This window comes from Hylaeus anthracinus, unplaced genomic scaffold, assembly GCF_026225885.1.
Source record: "Hylaeus anthracinus isolate JK02 unplaced genomic scaffold, UHH_iyHylAnth1.0_haploid 12001, whole genome shotgun sequence".
Classification (NCBI taxonomy): domain Eukaryota; kingdom Metazoa; phylum Arthropoda; class Insecta; order Hymenoptera; family Colletidae; genus Hylaeus; species Hylaeus anthracinus.
The window spans coordinates 11,193,557-11,207,532 of NW_026534348.1; the positions used below are offsets into that span (position 1 = coordinate 11,193,557).

At 35.0% G+C, this 13,976-nt stretch overlaps 1 protein-coding gene across 3 annotated transcripts; it reads right to left on the reverse strand.

Moving 5' to 3' along the window:
• Positions 1 to 9,704: 9,704 nt before the first annotated feature.
• On the reverse strand, positions 9,705 to 12,989 carry LOC128890972 (sorting nexin-6). Of its 3 annotated transcripts, XM_054150033.1 has the most exons (11): positions 12,687 to 12,989; positions 12,500 to 12,550; positions 12,145 to 12,360; positions 11,932 to 12,053; positions 11,701 to 11,837; positions 11,319 to 11,626; positions 11,062 to 11,244; positions 10,812 to 10,829; positions 10,130 to 10,193; positions 9,961 to 10,046; positions 9,705 to 9,872 (listed from the first exon to the last, which is right to left on the reverse strand). In XM_054150033.1, the coding sequence occupies exons 1-11, from the start codon at positions 12,690 to 12,692 to the stop codon at positions 9,822 to 9,824; spliced, it is 1,242 nt and encodes a 413-aa protein (XP_054006008.1). In that variant the 5' UTR covers positions 12,693 to 12,989; the 3' UTR covers positions 9,705 to 9,821. The 3 variants fall into 3 exon arrangements, with proteins under 3 accessions (XP_054006008.1, XP_054006007.1, XP_054006009.1); XM_054150032.1 differs by lacking the exon at positions 12,687 to 12,989 and having other exon boundaries at positions 12,500 to 12,680; XM_054150034.1 differs by lacking the exons at positions 10,812 to 10,829; positions 12,687 to 12,989 and having other exon boundaries at positions 12,500 to 12,680.
• Positions 12,990 to 13,976: the final 987 nt, after the last annotated feature.

A 13,976-nucleotide genomic window follows, 5' to 3' on the forward strand; every position in this document is an offset into this window, starting at 1 on the left:
TCTCTCTCTCTCTCTCTCTCTCTCTCTCTCTCTCTCTCTCTCTCTCTCTTTTTCTCTTTCCTTTTCACTTCCTCTCCAAACGTTTCTAGGCAGATACGTCAATTTTCTTCAACACAGTACACATTGAAACGGTCTCGAACAATAAAAATAATCTCACCACGGAGATCGTTTCGGAATCGTAAAAATGCTTGTCGTTTTTCCGTTTCACAAGGTAAACGTAATTCCCTGTAATCGCTATACGTGACCAGGTTACGTAAAATGCGTATCAGATTCGTATAATAATAGAGGCACTAGGTTACACAGCTAATCCCCAAGAGATAAATAAAACACGATAGACCCGAGATACTTTATTGCAAACATGGATAACGCGCGCGCTCTTTACACGTTCTCCACTTTTACTATGTTTCTTCGCAAATAGACGAACAAGTAAAATCTCCGTGATCGAAACAGTTCATGGAATCGCTCGTTCTTGAGTCGCGGGACTTTTTTGCGACTTAATCGAAGAGCTTTCTAAACATTTAGTCTGTATTTTCTTTTTTTTCTAACGACGGTCGTATGTTACGTAGCTTCCCATAGTGTTCCTTATACAAATCTATGTTTGCAATGTTAGGAATGTTTTTGTATGCAGAAGAAATCGTACAAAAGTATGCAATTATTTCCAATTTGTCTTAAATCCAATATTTGATCAATTCTATAAACTACAAACCGTACGAATCGTCAAGTATATTGAATGCATATTTTTTGTCTATAATTTTATTAATACCATTTATAAAGAAAAGTATCGCGAAATATTTTGATCATTTGAGCGCTTGATAATTAAGTGCGACGACTCGATAGATACACCCCTTAACAATAGCATACTTCCCGTTAGGAATATATATTTCAAATAGTTACCAAGAAATGGCGATCTTTTCAAGTTTGTATTTATTGGATTTAGGACATTTTAGAAGAAACCTGTTCGATTACTTTCTCTTTGAGCTTCGTCGAATACTTTCCGAAAACCGGCGGCAAATCGTTTTCTCGGTAAAAATTTAATAACAAGCAATGCTTTCCCGTAGCATCTGCGCGACATCAGTTTGATTTCACGTTTTCCGTAACACGATTTATCCTCTTTAATACTTACAACGAGTTTTCGATCAGTTTAACGGCTATCAGGATGGGCAACAATTCCACGTCGTGGCAGTTTTCCACAAGTTTTGCGGCCGCTTTCGTTCGATCGCCGGAGACATGGCACAAACACGAGCGTGCGTGAACGAAACTTTGAAATTGATAGTGTTACCAGGTATCGCTTCGAATTTGCGAGTACCCCGCATCCCCTTTAATAACCCTCGGCCCCTTCTACTTCGGTTCTCGCACCGTTCCCATAATTAATCACCCACTTAGAACGTTTCAATTTCATTTTATCGACAATCACGCAGTCTCCCATCGTTACATTCGAAACATGCAAAGCGTGACTGCTGGATCGATATTAATCCTCTATTGCATAATGTTAGCTGATTACGAACCCGATAAAACGACTCGTAAAGTTCGCCGGGGGAAAATTTACGGGATTTCCACGCGATAATTTCGCGAGGCACCTGGCCGATCTGCTGGTTCCCTCTTTACTTTGGTTAATTAATTAATTCGTGTACTTGCGAATAATTGCGAAATAACGTCGATTTGGATTCGTTTGGATACGAAATAAAATTCGTGCGATAGAGGGTTAAGCGCAACGATTAGCTAAAGGTGCCGATGACACTGTTCGCTACTCAAAATTAATATGTAGATACGAAGATGGAACCATTAGGACGACGATTCGATGCACGTCTGCGTCGAGATTCAACAAAATTGTAAAACCGCGATGTGTACGATTACGAGACAAGATCATTGTAATTTCCAGCAAGATTTCGCAAACATATCTGAATCAAAAAGAACAATTCGTCGGATAATCGAAGGAGGACTCCGATTCTTCGTTTCGACGGTAGCCGAGGGTGAAAAGGAATGCGAACGAAACACTTCGTTTTACATGGTTTTAACGTTTTGCTAACTTTTAACCACGCGTTAGGGTTCGTTATGTATTCGTCGACATTTCGTCTGCATCAGGATTGGAATTATTTTTCAGGAACTCGCGCGTAAAGAGAGAACAACACCGAACAACATTACATATCGTGGTTGCGTTAATGATGCCACTGCTCTGGAAATATAATAATTGAAAGAAGAAGATAAACGTAAAAGAAAAAAAATAAATAACGACAAAGTAACGTGTGATTTTTTAGGAGGCTCAATTAAGCAGCACGGTGTGCGTTTCCGTATCGACGATACACGGTGGAGAACAACAAAATGCAGACGAAAAGTTTTAAAAAAAAGGGATCAAATACTGGATACTGTATTTATTAATTCACGTTCGATAGAATCCAGGATGATGGCGAAAACAAATTAACGTGTCGGGTTTACGTAACAGGAACGACACGCGCGCACGGCGGCCGAAACGTTTTTTCCAAAATGATAAAAATATTCTCGTCGACTGCGACGACGAAACGAGATTTTACAAAAAAAAAAAAAAACTCTTCGAAATAAGTCTGCGTATTAGTTAGAAGTTCTGAATGCATGTACGATGATGGACTTCCCTCACGTTCTGTGAGTCCATTGCGTGTACGAATTTCACGTGAATAGAATCGTACGCGTATCGTGTGGTACCGCTATCGATTAAATAGAAGAAGTGTATGATGAACGGTACGACGAAAAAAAAAAAAAAGAAAATAAGAAGGATAATAAAAGAAACCACGACACTTAGACTTATTTCGATCGATTCATTCACTCGCTTCCCTCACTCTCTACGTCGTAAGTCGTCGATCGTTTGCGTAAAAAGAAAAGAACGGTAGAAAAGAAAAAAAAACAGAAAAAAAGAAGAAGACAAAGTACTTCCGCGAGAATCTCCCATCTTGTTTTCCGTCTGCGTAAAACGACCGCCCTTTTCCCCCTTCCTCGAAAGCCCAATTTTTGTCACGCAATACCGAAGTATTCCATAAAATAGACCTAAAAGAAGAAATGGTAGTCAATCGTCATTTAATAATTCCGATCTCAATTTACGAAAGTAGGGTAAACTCGAACGAGTGGAACGATATTGTTACGCGTTTTGAGAGAGACGATCGAATCGTAGGAAAGAACCCCAGGCGAATGGACGCATTCACCGATATCAACGAATGAGTTATTAGGAACGTCACTGTGTTTTGGTTCGTCTAAGTAACGATCGGTAATTGCGTAAACTGTGGGTGGACTGATTGTTTCAAGTTCGTTGGGCGATAGGAGCAATCACCTTGGCTGTAATTTCTTGGCGATGGTCGAGATTAGGAGATGGAGATGTTTCTTGGTGTTTCCCGTTTAGTATACTCTAGGTTTTATTTTAGAGGCATATTTAGAGGCATGCACCTAGGACAAGTGAAAGTCAATTCGATATTTACCATTTCTTTTTAGACGAGGTAAAAGCTATGTCGACTTTACAGAAAATGATTCAATAAACAAATAATATTGGCAATGCAATAGGTAATAAGAGATTGTATCGTTGATTTACTTTTCAGGAATCAAATTTATTTACCCAAAGAGAATCGCATTAAAATAGAAGCAAAATTGTTCATATTCGATAAAGGACACCTGAAAAGATGTTTCTCTCTTCTTACAACACGATCGTTATTAAGAAACTGCAATCGAGAAGATTGCCGTCATTATCCGACGAGGTTGAACAAATAATTAGCCCGCTGTTTGAATAATTGCTCATCACTGATATATAATTTGATTTTCCTCAGAGGATGAACGAGCATAGAAACGCAAGAGAAAGAGAGAGGAAGAGAAACGCGTCAACGGCTTGAATAAAATTGATCTCTTTCCGGTCTAAGCAAGGAAAATTCGCTAGAGACGTAAGATCAGTAGGATAATAGGTAATAAAAATCTTTATTACTCGAAACGAAAATTCGATAAGCGCGACGCGTTTTTACACGTTCCGCGTGCGTAATCTCCGCATCGATAGTATCTACCATAGAAAATCTCTGTGTATTTACGCATCGTATGTATCATCTCCGACGTAAATTTAAGTTACGTTTACTGTTGTAAGATTTATACACGTCGTCGGTCTCTCATGTCGGTGAAATCCCGTTTTTTCATTATAGTACCTAGGTACACGGAGAGAGCAAACAATTTTTCGTACGTTGCTTAACGTTTTTCGCCCGCCTTTTTACGAACCTTTGTGTCTTACTTCGAACATTATTCGCATCCGTTGAAACCGAATTTTAATAAAAATCCACAATTGAAATATCGACTCGTTTTAGTGTTTCTGTTACGCATCCGTAAAAATTCTCACCACAGAAACAGAATCGAGAAGGAAGGAAGAAGAAAATAAGACAAGTCGTGAACAACGATACCGATACCTTGTTAAAAGTCTCAGCGACGATACTAAACGACGCGTGGATGGTTCCGTGTGTATAATACAAGTATAACGCACGGAGTAAAGGCTGAATCTAGAAGAAAGAACACTCTTTCGTACTATATAAAAAGATTCTTTCATTTTTTTTTTTTTTTTGTAATATTTATTATTTACAAGATACAGTCAAGGCTGGATAAGTGCAAGAAAATCGAGACCCAAACATTGCAGTTATCCAGTCGAGATTTCTATTCTGTTTTTACATTTGGCTCGAGTCGGGCGTCGAACGTAGAAAAGGACAGAGAGTGAAAGAGAAAGAAGTCCGAGGAAAAAAAGGAGTCGGCAGAAACGTATCGGTGAGACAATAGTAATGTAACAATACATATCTCGGTTAGGATCATCACTGCACGCTCGCCGAGTGTCAACGGGGAACCCCCCCCCCCCCCCCCCCCAATGATGAGGATAGTCATGTTGCATTTATCAAGTCAATATTGTCATTCATTCATTCGTTTATTTAAAGTACGTAACTTGTTATACAAAGTTATTGCACTACTGCTTACTTATTACTAGCTTATTTCCATTCTTCTTATCATCGTCTTACATGGCTCCTGCATTGTTTTAACCCTTTGCACTCGAGAGGTGACTTTCATTCGCCATTAGGTTTCATGCAGCAAATCTACAATACCTAATGTTTTTTTAGGTTTAATTTCTTTGGAGCTCGAAGTGTCGATAAAATGATTGTCGGCGAGGTAAAGGTGACCGTATTCTTAAATCTAGATACCTTAGAATTCATGACAACAGAATGCTAAGAAACATCTCGAGTTGCTGGTAGATGCCAGAAAAAAAAGGCCTCGAGTGCAAAGGGTTAAATACTGTTTGCAGTATTTCTTACTTCTCGTCTATTGGGGCGCGGGGGGGGGGGGGCCCCCCCCCCCCTCTAGCTCGGGTACCTCGGAGTTACTAAACCCGTACTGTAGCTACAAACACCGCTACAGGCCCCGAGGGCTCAAACAACGTATCCAAACAAAATCTGTTCATTTATGAAACCAAACACGAACAAGTCGCTTTAGCACATTTGATTAAAGCTTCAAATGCCGTGTAATTACCGTCGCCATTTATTTAATAATTATGCGATCAAATATTACATTCGAATGAGAAATATTAGATTGTCCCAAAAGTTTCTTTCGCTCTATTAATAAGTAATACATGCACAATATTTTATGTTTTATGTTACATTACTGAATTGTACACGATTCATTTTGCTCCATTGCTGTTACAATACGAATATCTATGAAATTAGATTGTCTATTTATATAAACACGATCACATAAAATAATCGAGTGCAACTCGCGAAAGAAACTTTCGGGACAACCTAATATAACCATATCCACTTGCTAATTTTGTATTACCATATCACATTGGAAACCTTTTCGTGTAAGAGGACAAGCTTGAACTCTGACTTGAAAATGACGGAAATGACACCGCTGCAGCCCCTGAGGAACGTCAATCCTGTCTTGCGCTTATCCAGTCTTTACTGTATACGTTAGGCAGTAATAGAGCCAGTGCCTCATTGCTCGGTCGCTGTCTCGATTACAGATAAGATTAAATTTAGACATGTTCTTTGTTCGCGGTGTCCAGCTGAAAATCTATTTTGGCTCGGATCCCACCGAGATGTAACGCGCCACTGTTCGTTACTTCGATTATTAATGGTCTTTGCACCGAGCATCGATAAACCTGACGCGTCGGAATCGCCCCTGAAACGTAGAAAAACCATTCGCGACGACACCGAAGCGTGTCGTCGTTGCATGAACGGTTTTATTCGATCATATCAAGCCAAGCGAAGCCGGTCGATAAACTTATGGCGAAGCGTTCGCCCCGCGCCGACTGGCTATTTCATTCCTAAATCAATACAAAAGACGTCGCCAATTTTACGACGGCTACGCTTCCCTTTGATGCCCGCCACCAAAACGATCCTCCGACATCCACGACTATCGCGCGAAACGCCAAAGGTGAGTTAGTCAACAACCTCGATGGATTTTCAACGAACTTGCCAGAGTCCTCAGCCGACCAGCGACACTCGTTGGCTGCAGAGGATCTTAACTTCTTCAACGCTCAAGGGTTTCCCTTAATTACTCGACGCCAAAGTTGGACACTATTTAAACGAAAAAGTTCTTCGACGGGGCGTTTTTGTATGTGCATAAATATGCTCGCGAGCCTGAAGTACATAGATCTCGAAATATGAATTTCGTGTGGGCAGGTTGTTGAAGGGATGTTGTTTGAACATGTGCACCCTTGCTGGTGCAAAGGAAGTAAAAAATAGTTAAAGGTGAAACGATGTTCTCTGGTTTTGAGTCTGCAGGTAGAAAATAGCCGTGTTTTTGTTGGTTTCTGGACCAATCAAGTGTTATTAACAACAATATTATTAATTTCAATTATCTCGAGAATTTAGAACCAAAAGTTCGTGAATTGCAATTCTAATTGTTGCTGTGTTTTCTTTTTTTCTTTTTAAATGAAACTACTTCCATATAAATGATCTCTATTCTGTATCCATCTAAAATTATTTTATTAATTAATAGAAGGAGCAAATCATTGTGATACAACCTAATAATAAAGGATATACATTTTCGCGTATCTTCTGCATTGAGTGTGTATCAGTTCCGATTGTGTTTTTAGGTTTTCATAGAAGAATTGATAAATATAATAGATAGACATTCTGTATGGTTCAATTATACGCTAACCCCCGCACCCCTATCCTGTACTCCAAGAGCACACAGAGCATTTCTAGTTAAGAACACCCGCATTATCCTTCGCAATGAGAAAAGGTGAGCTCATTACTTCTTCTTTCTACAGGGTATACTTTCCTGTTGCCACGGCAAACGAGATATTTAATACCAGTAAAAGAAGTAATTTCATTAACGTTACGGAGAAACGAGCGGATTGTTCAAAGTAAAGTTTAATAGTATGAAGTTTCAACTCTCATTCGACGTTGAATTATCTTTCTATTTACGACTATAATTTTCTTTTTTTATTAATGAAAATTTGTAATTTATCCATTTTTGTTTTAATTTTTTCCATTGCGGTACGTCTACGCTGCGTAAATCGTTAAAAATATCTCTAAACAATGTACGGAAGAATTATTGAGCATAAAAAGTTCTACAAAAAAGTCCGTGACAGCACATATCTATCTTTAAAAGAGAGCCCGCATCAAACGTTTTTATGTCATGGTTTGTAGTACCAAATCAATGTAAAACTTACCTACCATTTTTTAAAGTAAAATCAATTGTTTATTCAGCTGAAGTATCTAATACGAATAAAACATGTCCTTTACAGTCAAAAATAAATTGATCAATGTATTAATTTATACGAAAAAGACTCTTAAACTTTAATTTAATTACATAAAAAGACATTCAAATTTACCGCGGAAAATGGTGTCATCATCTTGCGATGAACGGCCCAAACTAGTGTCGGACCTCTCGAATAGTTCCTATTTTTACAGTGTATTTTACCGACTTGTCGATACATTACCATAATGTCGGTAAAAAAAACACTGCAAATGGCCCCATCTAGCATTATAAATAAGAACTATTCGACGATAAACTTAAGCATTTTCCCGATAGAGGCGCTGATCAAACACCAAACCAAAAATTAGTTTGAACCCACAAGAGAAACTGTGGTAGTTTAAAAAAGAAAGCTAGTATGTTATAAATTGATATTGTAAACCTACAGAACATAAAGAATTTAGATTGTCAAGAAAAATAATCAAATTTATCAATTTTATTCGTATTTAAGTTGTATATTCTTTTACTTAATAATCATAATTGAAATGTTTCTGGAAACATGAAATTACAAGTATTAACAAATTCTTAGTATAAAACTGTTAAAAAAATTCTACAAATTGGAGTAAACTCAACCAGGATTATCGAAGCGCGTATCATTCGATGCGTAATAGTCATAGTTCAATTATTTGTGACATTCTATGTTATAAACAACCAACATGTTCATGAAGTACTTATGAAAAGAAAAATAGAAGATAATGACATAGAAGACAATAGACAAAAATTGCTTTGTATGACGCTCTATAAGAAAATTAAGTGTTTATGAAACTGTTGACTGTTATATACATATGACGACGCGATATGAGAATAATAGATAATAAAAGGATTTGAAAATGAGTGGTAATGTGCCCATTCATTTGCGACTTTTTCGGAAAGTAAAATATATCGATATTAAAGTAAGACAACGTATAGTGAATTACAGTGAAATTAATAATTCTTTTTTGAAAATTTAAGTAATGAATGAATGTCTACAACCGTGATTAATAGAAAGGAAAATAATTCAAATTCATAAACTCGCAAACGCTTTTTGTACAAAGATTTACTTTACTCTTTTTAATTGCTTTTTTTTTTTTTTAATTTTTATCTTTGGCAGAGTATCAATGAATCTTTTAATAAAACTGTACCAGATTTTTCCTGTACAAGTAGGTTATATGTAACTTATTTTGAGGTCCCTTTACTCGTCATTATGTTTATAACTATAATTTATTGAACAAAATATTGTAAATTGATTTAACAGTGTACAACATGCTAATCTATCTATAAAAGTCTTAAAAGTTCGTATGTACTAATTAATGTTAGACTTTTAATCAACCTGAGAAATTTTGAAAAAGAAATATTATTTTGAAATAATACTTTTCCTATCATTAAACATCTCGCTCTTCAAATCAATTGTGTACAGATGCAATCTTTTTTCAAATATTTAAAGCAACGAAATTATTAAATGTTCCCTGTTAGGTTATTTACTTATACGTATACGTGCATGTATACATACAGTCGTTATATACAGGACGTTTCATAAAATGTGATAGATTTTGGAAACAAGAGATTCTTTTTAAAAAAAACGTAATTCTTAATATTTCATTATATTGCCGTGGTAATCTATACTTTCAATCATTAGCGATCGAATTTATCAAAAATTCATGAATCTCTTATTTCCTGAATGTAGCACACATTAAAAAACAGCTTGCACATACACATAATACATATATGTAATATAAAGAATCTTACAGATTATAACAGGTTATTAATTTAAAACTACAAAAGAACTCGATAGAATGTATCTATACCCTACAATTTTTAATGAAATATTTCATTAAGAAATTTTATATAAAAGATAACTACCTTTCAAGCATAAACAATTGTAACATTTACATAGATTTTTACAATTTGAAAATAGTAGACAACATCATTCGATTAATTTCACGAGGAGTCCTTTTGCAGTTCATAATACGATTTCATTCTCGTAGTAATGTAAATCTAGATAACAAAAAATATATATTTTACAGTACCGTTACATTACTATAGCTTTAAATAAATTGTTATCTTCATACAGATTACATAGTAATCTTTGCCATGACAATTATCAAATTGGATCACTGTTCTCGTAACACCGATAAACATTTTTTGAGCAATTCCGCGTGTGCCTGCAAATGAAATACAAAAATAATTGTTTAAATATCAACAAATACATATATTAAATATATATACTTAAAAAAATGTATGCATCCTTACTTTTGCATGTTTTATTTCTAGTTCCGTTAATTCGATTAGATTCTTTCTAAAAGCAGCTACTCTTCTTGTTTTGAAATCCGTCAATTCTGTAAATAAAATCGTAATAACATTTATTACTCTATAAGAACTCACTAAATAAATTTTTAAAAAGGGAATAAACATAACGTACCTTCTTTTCCTTTTTCCGACATTTGTTCAAATTTTTCACATGCTTCTGTTTGAGCTTGTTCTGCCTGGATCAACAAATAAAAGAACCATTTCAAACTTCACTTAAATTTATAATATCGTAATATTTAACAAATAATATTGAATACAATATCAAAACTCCCTTTTGGCGAAAGCATATTTGTAAACAAATCTCAAAACAAATGTAAACATTTAATTATTTTACTTTTCAAAATAAAATTGCTCATTAATTTCGTTTGCCGCAAAAAATCTGTTTCACTAGTAACATTTTTAAGACTTATGTAAATTTCTCATTTATTATTCAGAACTAAAAAGACAGGTATGTGGGAAAACAAAAGTACATGCAGATTTTCATCATGCAATAAAATAATGGTTTAATGCATAACTATTGATTTCAGTCATTGATTTCTCTACTGTCACCTCTTCTAATTAATAAAATACTATAAAAATTAATCAAATATTGCTGTATTAATTATGAAAGTCAAAGTCATAAAAGTATTTATAATGTTGATCCATCAGATAATTTATGTGAAATAATTATATTTTGATGTACATTATGTATCAAAGTTTGATATTACATGACATGTTTGGAAACTCAAAGAACATTGTTTAAAGTATAATCCACTACAGCAAGGCAGCAAACATACAAGTAGAGAAAAACACACCTCAGCAACCTCCACTGCCTTGACGAGCAAGAAAAATTAAATTTTTGGTTAGATTCTATGCATATTTAGAGACAATACACAATTTCACAGAAAATGATGATATAACCTTAATCTAGTCGTTTTTGATACCTCTTTCAGATGTATTGTATCAATTTGATATGCATCTTAATGTTTAGTTAAAAGTAGTTCTACATCTTCACTTTTCTGATTTCTATGCCTTGTATAAAATTATGTAAAGTAGTATACTTACAGCATGAACATCTTTATTTTTGGCACGAGCTTTTTCAAGAGCACGATTTGCAGATTCATATGCGTGTAAAGCTTTTAATCTCCTAAAAAGCAGTCGTTTGGCTGCAGCTGTATCCCTCATGTAGTAACGAAGAGTGTCTGACAATTTTAAATCTTCATCAGATGCTACTCGTCCTTCAACTTTCTATTCCATTATAACATTACAAACATGAATGGTAAGAATAAATAAATAAAATAAAATAAATCCAAAGATCTTACCCTCAATTTCTCAAAAGTTTCTGCAATTTTTGTTAAAAATTTTTCTAGTTTACCATTATCAGTTGTAGCTAATTGTAAAAGATTTGTAGAAATCTTTATATAAGAATCAGCTACATCTTTATGTTTAGCTGTTTGCCGATCTGCGCGAACTGTTGCTTCTTTTAGATTATGATGATAAGTTTGCAAAAATGTCATTTCCTGATCAAAAAAGTCATTCACATCTTTTACAGTTGCAGACAAGTAATATTCATCCGTGGTGGTAGAAAATGATTTTACCAAACCACCAAATACTTCCATTTTATTTTTTCCTAAAATAAAACAAAGGATTCATATTTTCTTTCCAAATTAGAAACTTTATCTAAACACCAATCAATGTCTTTACCTCTCACACAAAGATCTTGATCATATTCTAAAAATACTCTTAAATTATGATCATTTCGAAAAACTGGGTGGTTTGCTAGTCTTGTTAAAAACATTTCGTGCATAGCAACAGTTTTTTTAAATGTTGCTAAATACTCGCTGTAATAAAAGTATAATATTACATAAATTGGTAAACTTCAATGAAGATTATTAAGTAGGCTATAAGAATGTTTAAATACACTATTTAACTTACGCTTCCAATTCTTGTTTCATTTTATTGAATTCTTCGCGAGTCATGTTACCCTCACCTTCCCCAAGTTTTTGTAATTTTTCTCTAGATGCATCGAAATCTGGTCGTGGTGGACAAGGAGGAATCTGAAAATGCAATTTTTCTTGTATATTACTTACAGTCAAGGTTACACATTTAAGATTCAAAACTGACAGAAAGATGAGACAAAAAACATACAATATAGCCAGCATATTCTTCATTTTCTTCAAATCGATCGTGTAACCACACAAATTCTTCGTGTTGCCTTACTACTAAATTATCTGGCTTTTGAAATTCGGGTAGTGTAGTTTTCGTATGTACAGTGAATTTTACTTTATCCTTTTCGCTAAGAGCATCTGAAATATCCACCTGCAATGACTTGTCAGAGAGATCTACATTCTCTGCATGAATTGTCTGTAATTATAAATTCTCAGTATTAAAATGACGAAATCGTGAAGTTCAGGTGAAAACAACCAACAGGATATTACTGAATTTCAACGAATTATAATTATTATTTGAGCGATAAAGAAAACTAATTGAAAAATATAAATACCTTCTTAGGAGGGACGTTACTTAAAATGTCGGTAGTATCGCATATACCGTCCTGAAACATTTTCTTCGATTAAAAACTTGCCAAGGATATTTACAACGACGTGAAAAGTTAAACCGCACAATAGTAAATTCGTTACGAAGGCAGATCGGCGGATAAGTGCAGATAAGTGATAACAGGTTCCACCTACCATCATGGCGTCCAAGCGTCTTTTTGACACGTTCTGCGTTTGACGATATATGTCTGTCAGAATTAATCAGATAATGATCTAAAACTGACACCCGCAATGACGCGGTTGTAACCTGCAGTAGAGATTGTTATTCTTATGTTTGTATTTTCTTGCAAATAATCAACAATGGAAAACTTTCTACTGGTAAAACACACTTAACCGAATCATAACATGCCAGAATGCGGTATTCTCGAAAAACGTATGTCTGTTGATAAATGAACTGTAAGAAATAGTTATTGTTCGCAAACTCACAGATACCCTAAGACAATATCTTTCCTATTAATGTATAATTTAACAATACATGTATTTTCATTGTAAACTATATCAAACAAATAAAGTAATATTTAAATTAATTTAAGAATACTTCCTTGACACGTGTATCGGACGCATAAATAATTGATTCGTTAATGAATGTCTATGAAAAGCATAAATAATTGATATACTTGTATAACAATAACTTTCAACTTTTAACGTTTTGTTATAACAGTATGAAAATATAAATTCAATATTATCGATAAGACTTCGTATCATGTTTATGAGTTACAACATATTCTGTAGAACGATTACAATATTTATTAAATACAATCATATCGTATTTAATTATTTCAGATGAAATTTCGTAGGAAATTTAAAGAACTACGGAGATTCGAATTCGACAAAGCAGCCGCTTTATTCTGCTTTATTCATTGATCTATAGAAGACATCCTTTATTAATACATTCACAGTCCGTGACCTGTATTGTATAGGGTTCATAGCGTTGTCCTATTAGATATGCCATTGAATAATCGAACAGTGAACGTCGTTACAATATTTTGTTTAGTTTACATAAGACATGTTTTGCTCACGAGTAATGATAAGCATGCCTGATATACTGAAGATAATAAATTATACAATTCATTTATTTTTCTTCATAATAAAATGAATATGTATTATACCATTGATCACGTGTGTACATATTACATGTACAGGGTGTCCCAAAAGTCGGGGAGGAGCCGGAAATGGGTGGTAGCTGAGACGATTCTGAACAACAATTTCCTTTGCAAAAATGTCGGATGGGGCTTCGTTAAGGAGATATTAAGAGAAAACCCCGACCAATCAGAGCGCGCGTAGACCGTTGGAGCGGCCGCGGTAGCGAAGGCTACGCGTTAGGCGGCAGCGTCAATGTCCTACGATGCACGACGAGTCACTTGTTCGCGTACAAGCGCGGCCGCCAGCGCGTAGCCTTCGCTACCGCGGCCGCTCGAACGGTCT

Bases quoted from the DNA above. Each gene is read 5' to 3' on its own strand.
- LOC128890972 (XM_054150032.1), bottom strand. From the start codon at position 12,559: ATGTTTCAGGACGGTATATGCGATACTACCGACATTTTAAGTAACGTC. The intron at 12,054-12,144 runs GTATGTTTTTTG...TTGCATTTTCAG, and splicing joins AAGAATATGCTGGCTATATT to ATTCCTCCTTGTCCACCACG. The intron at 11,245-11,318 runs GTAAGATCTTTG...ATAATGGAATAG, and splicing joins AAACTTTTGAGAAATTGAGG to AAAGTTGAAGGACGAGTAGC.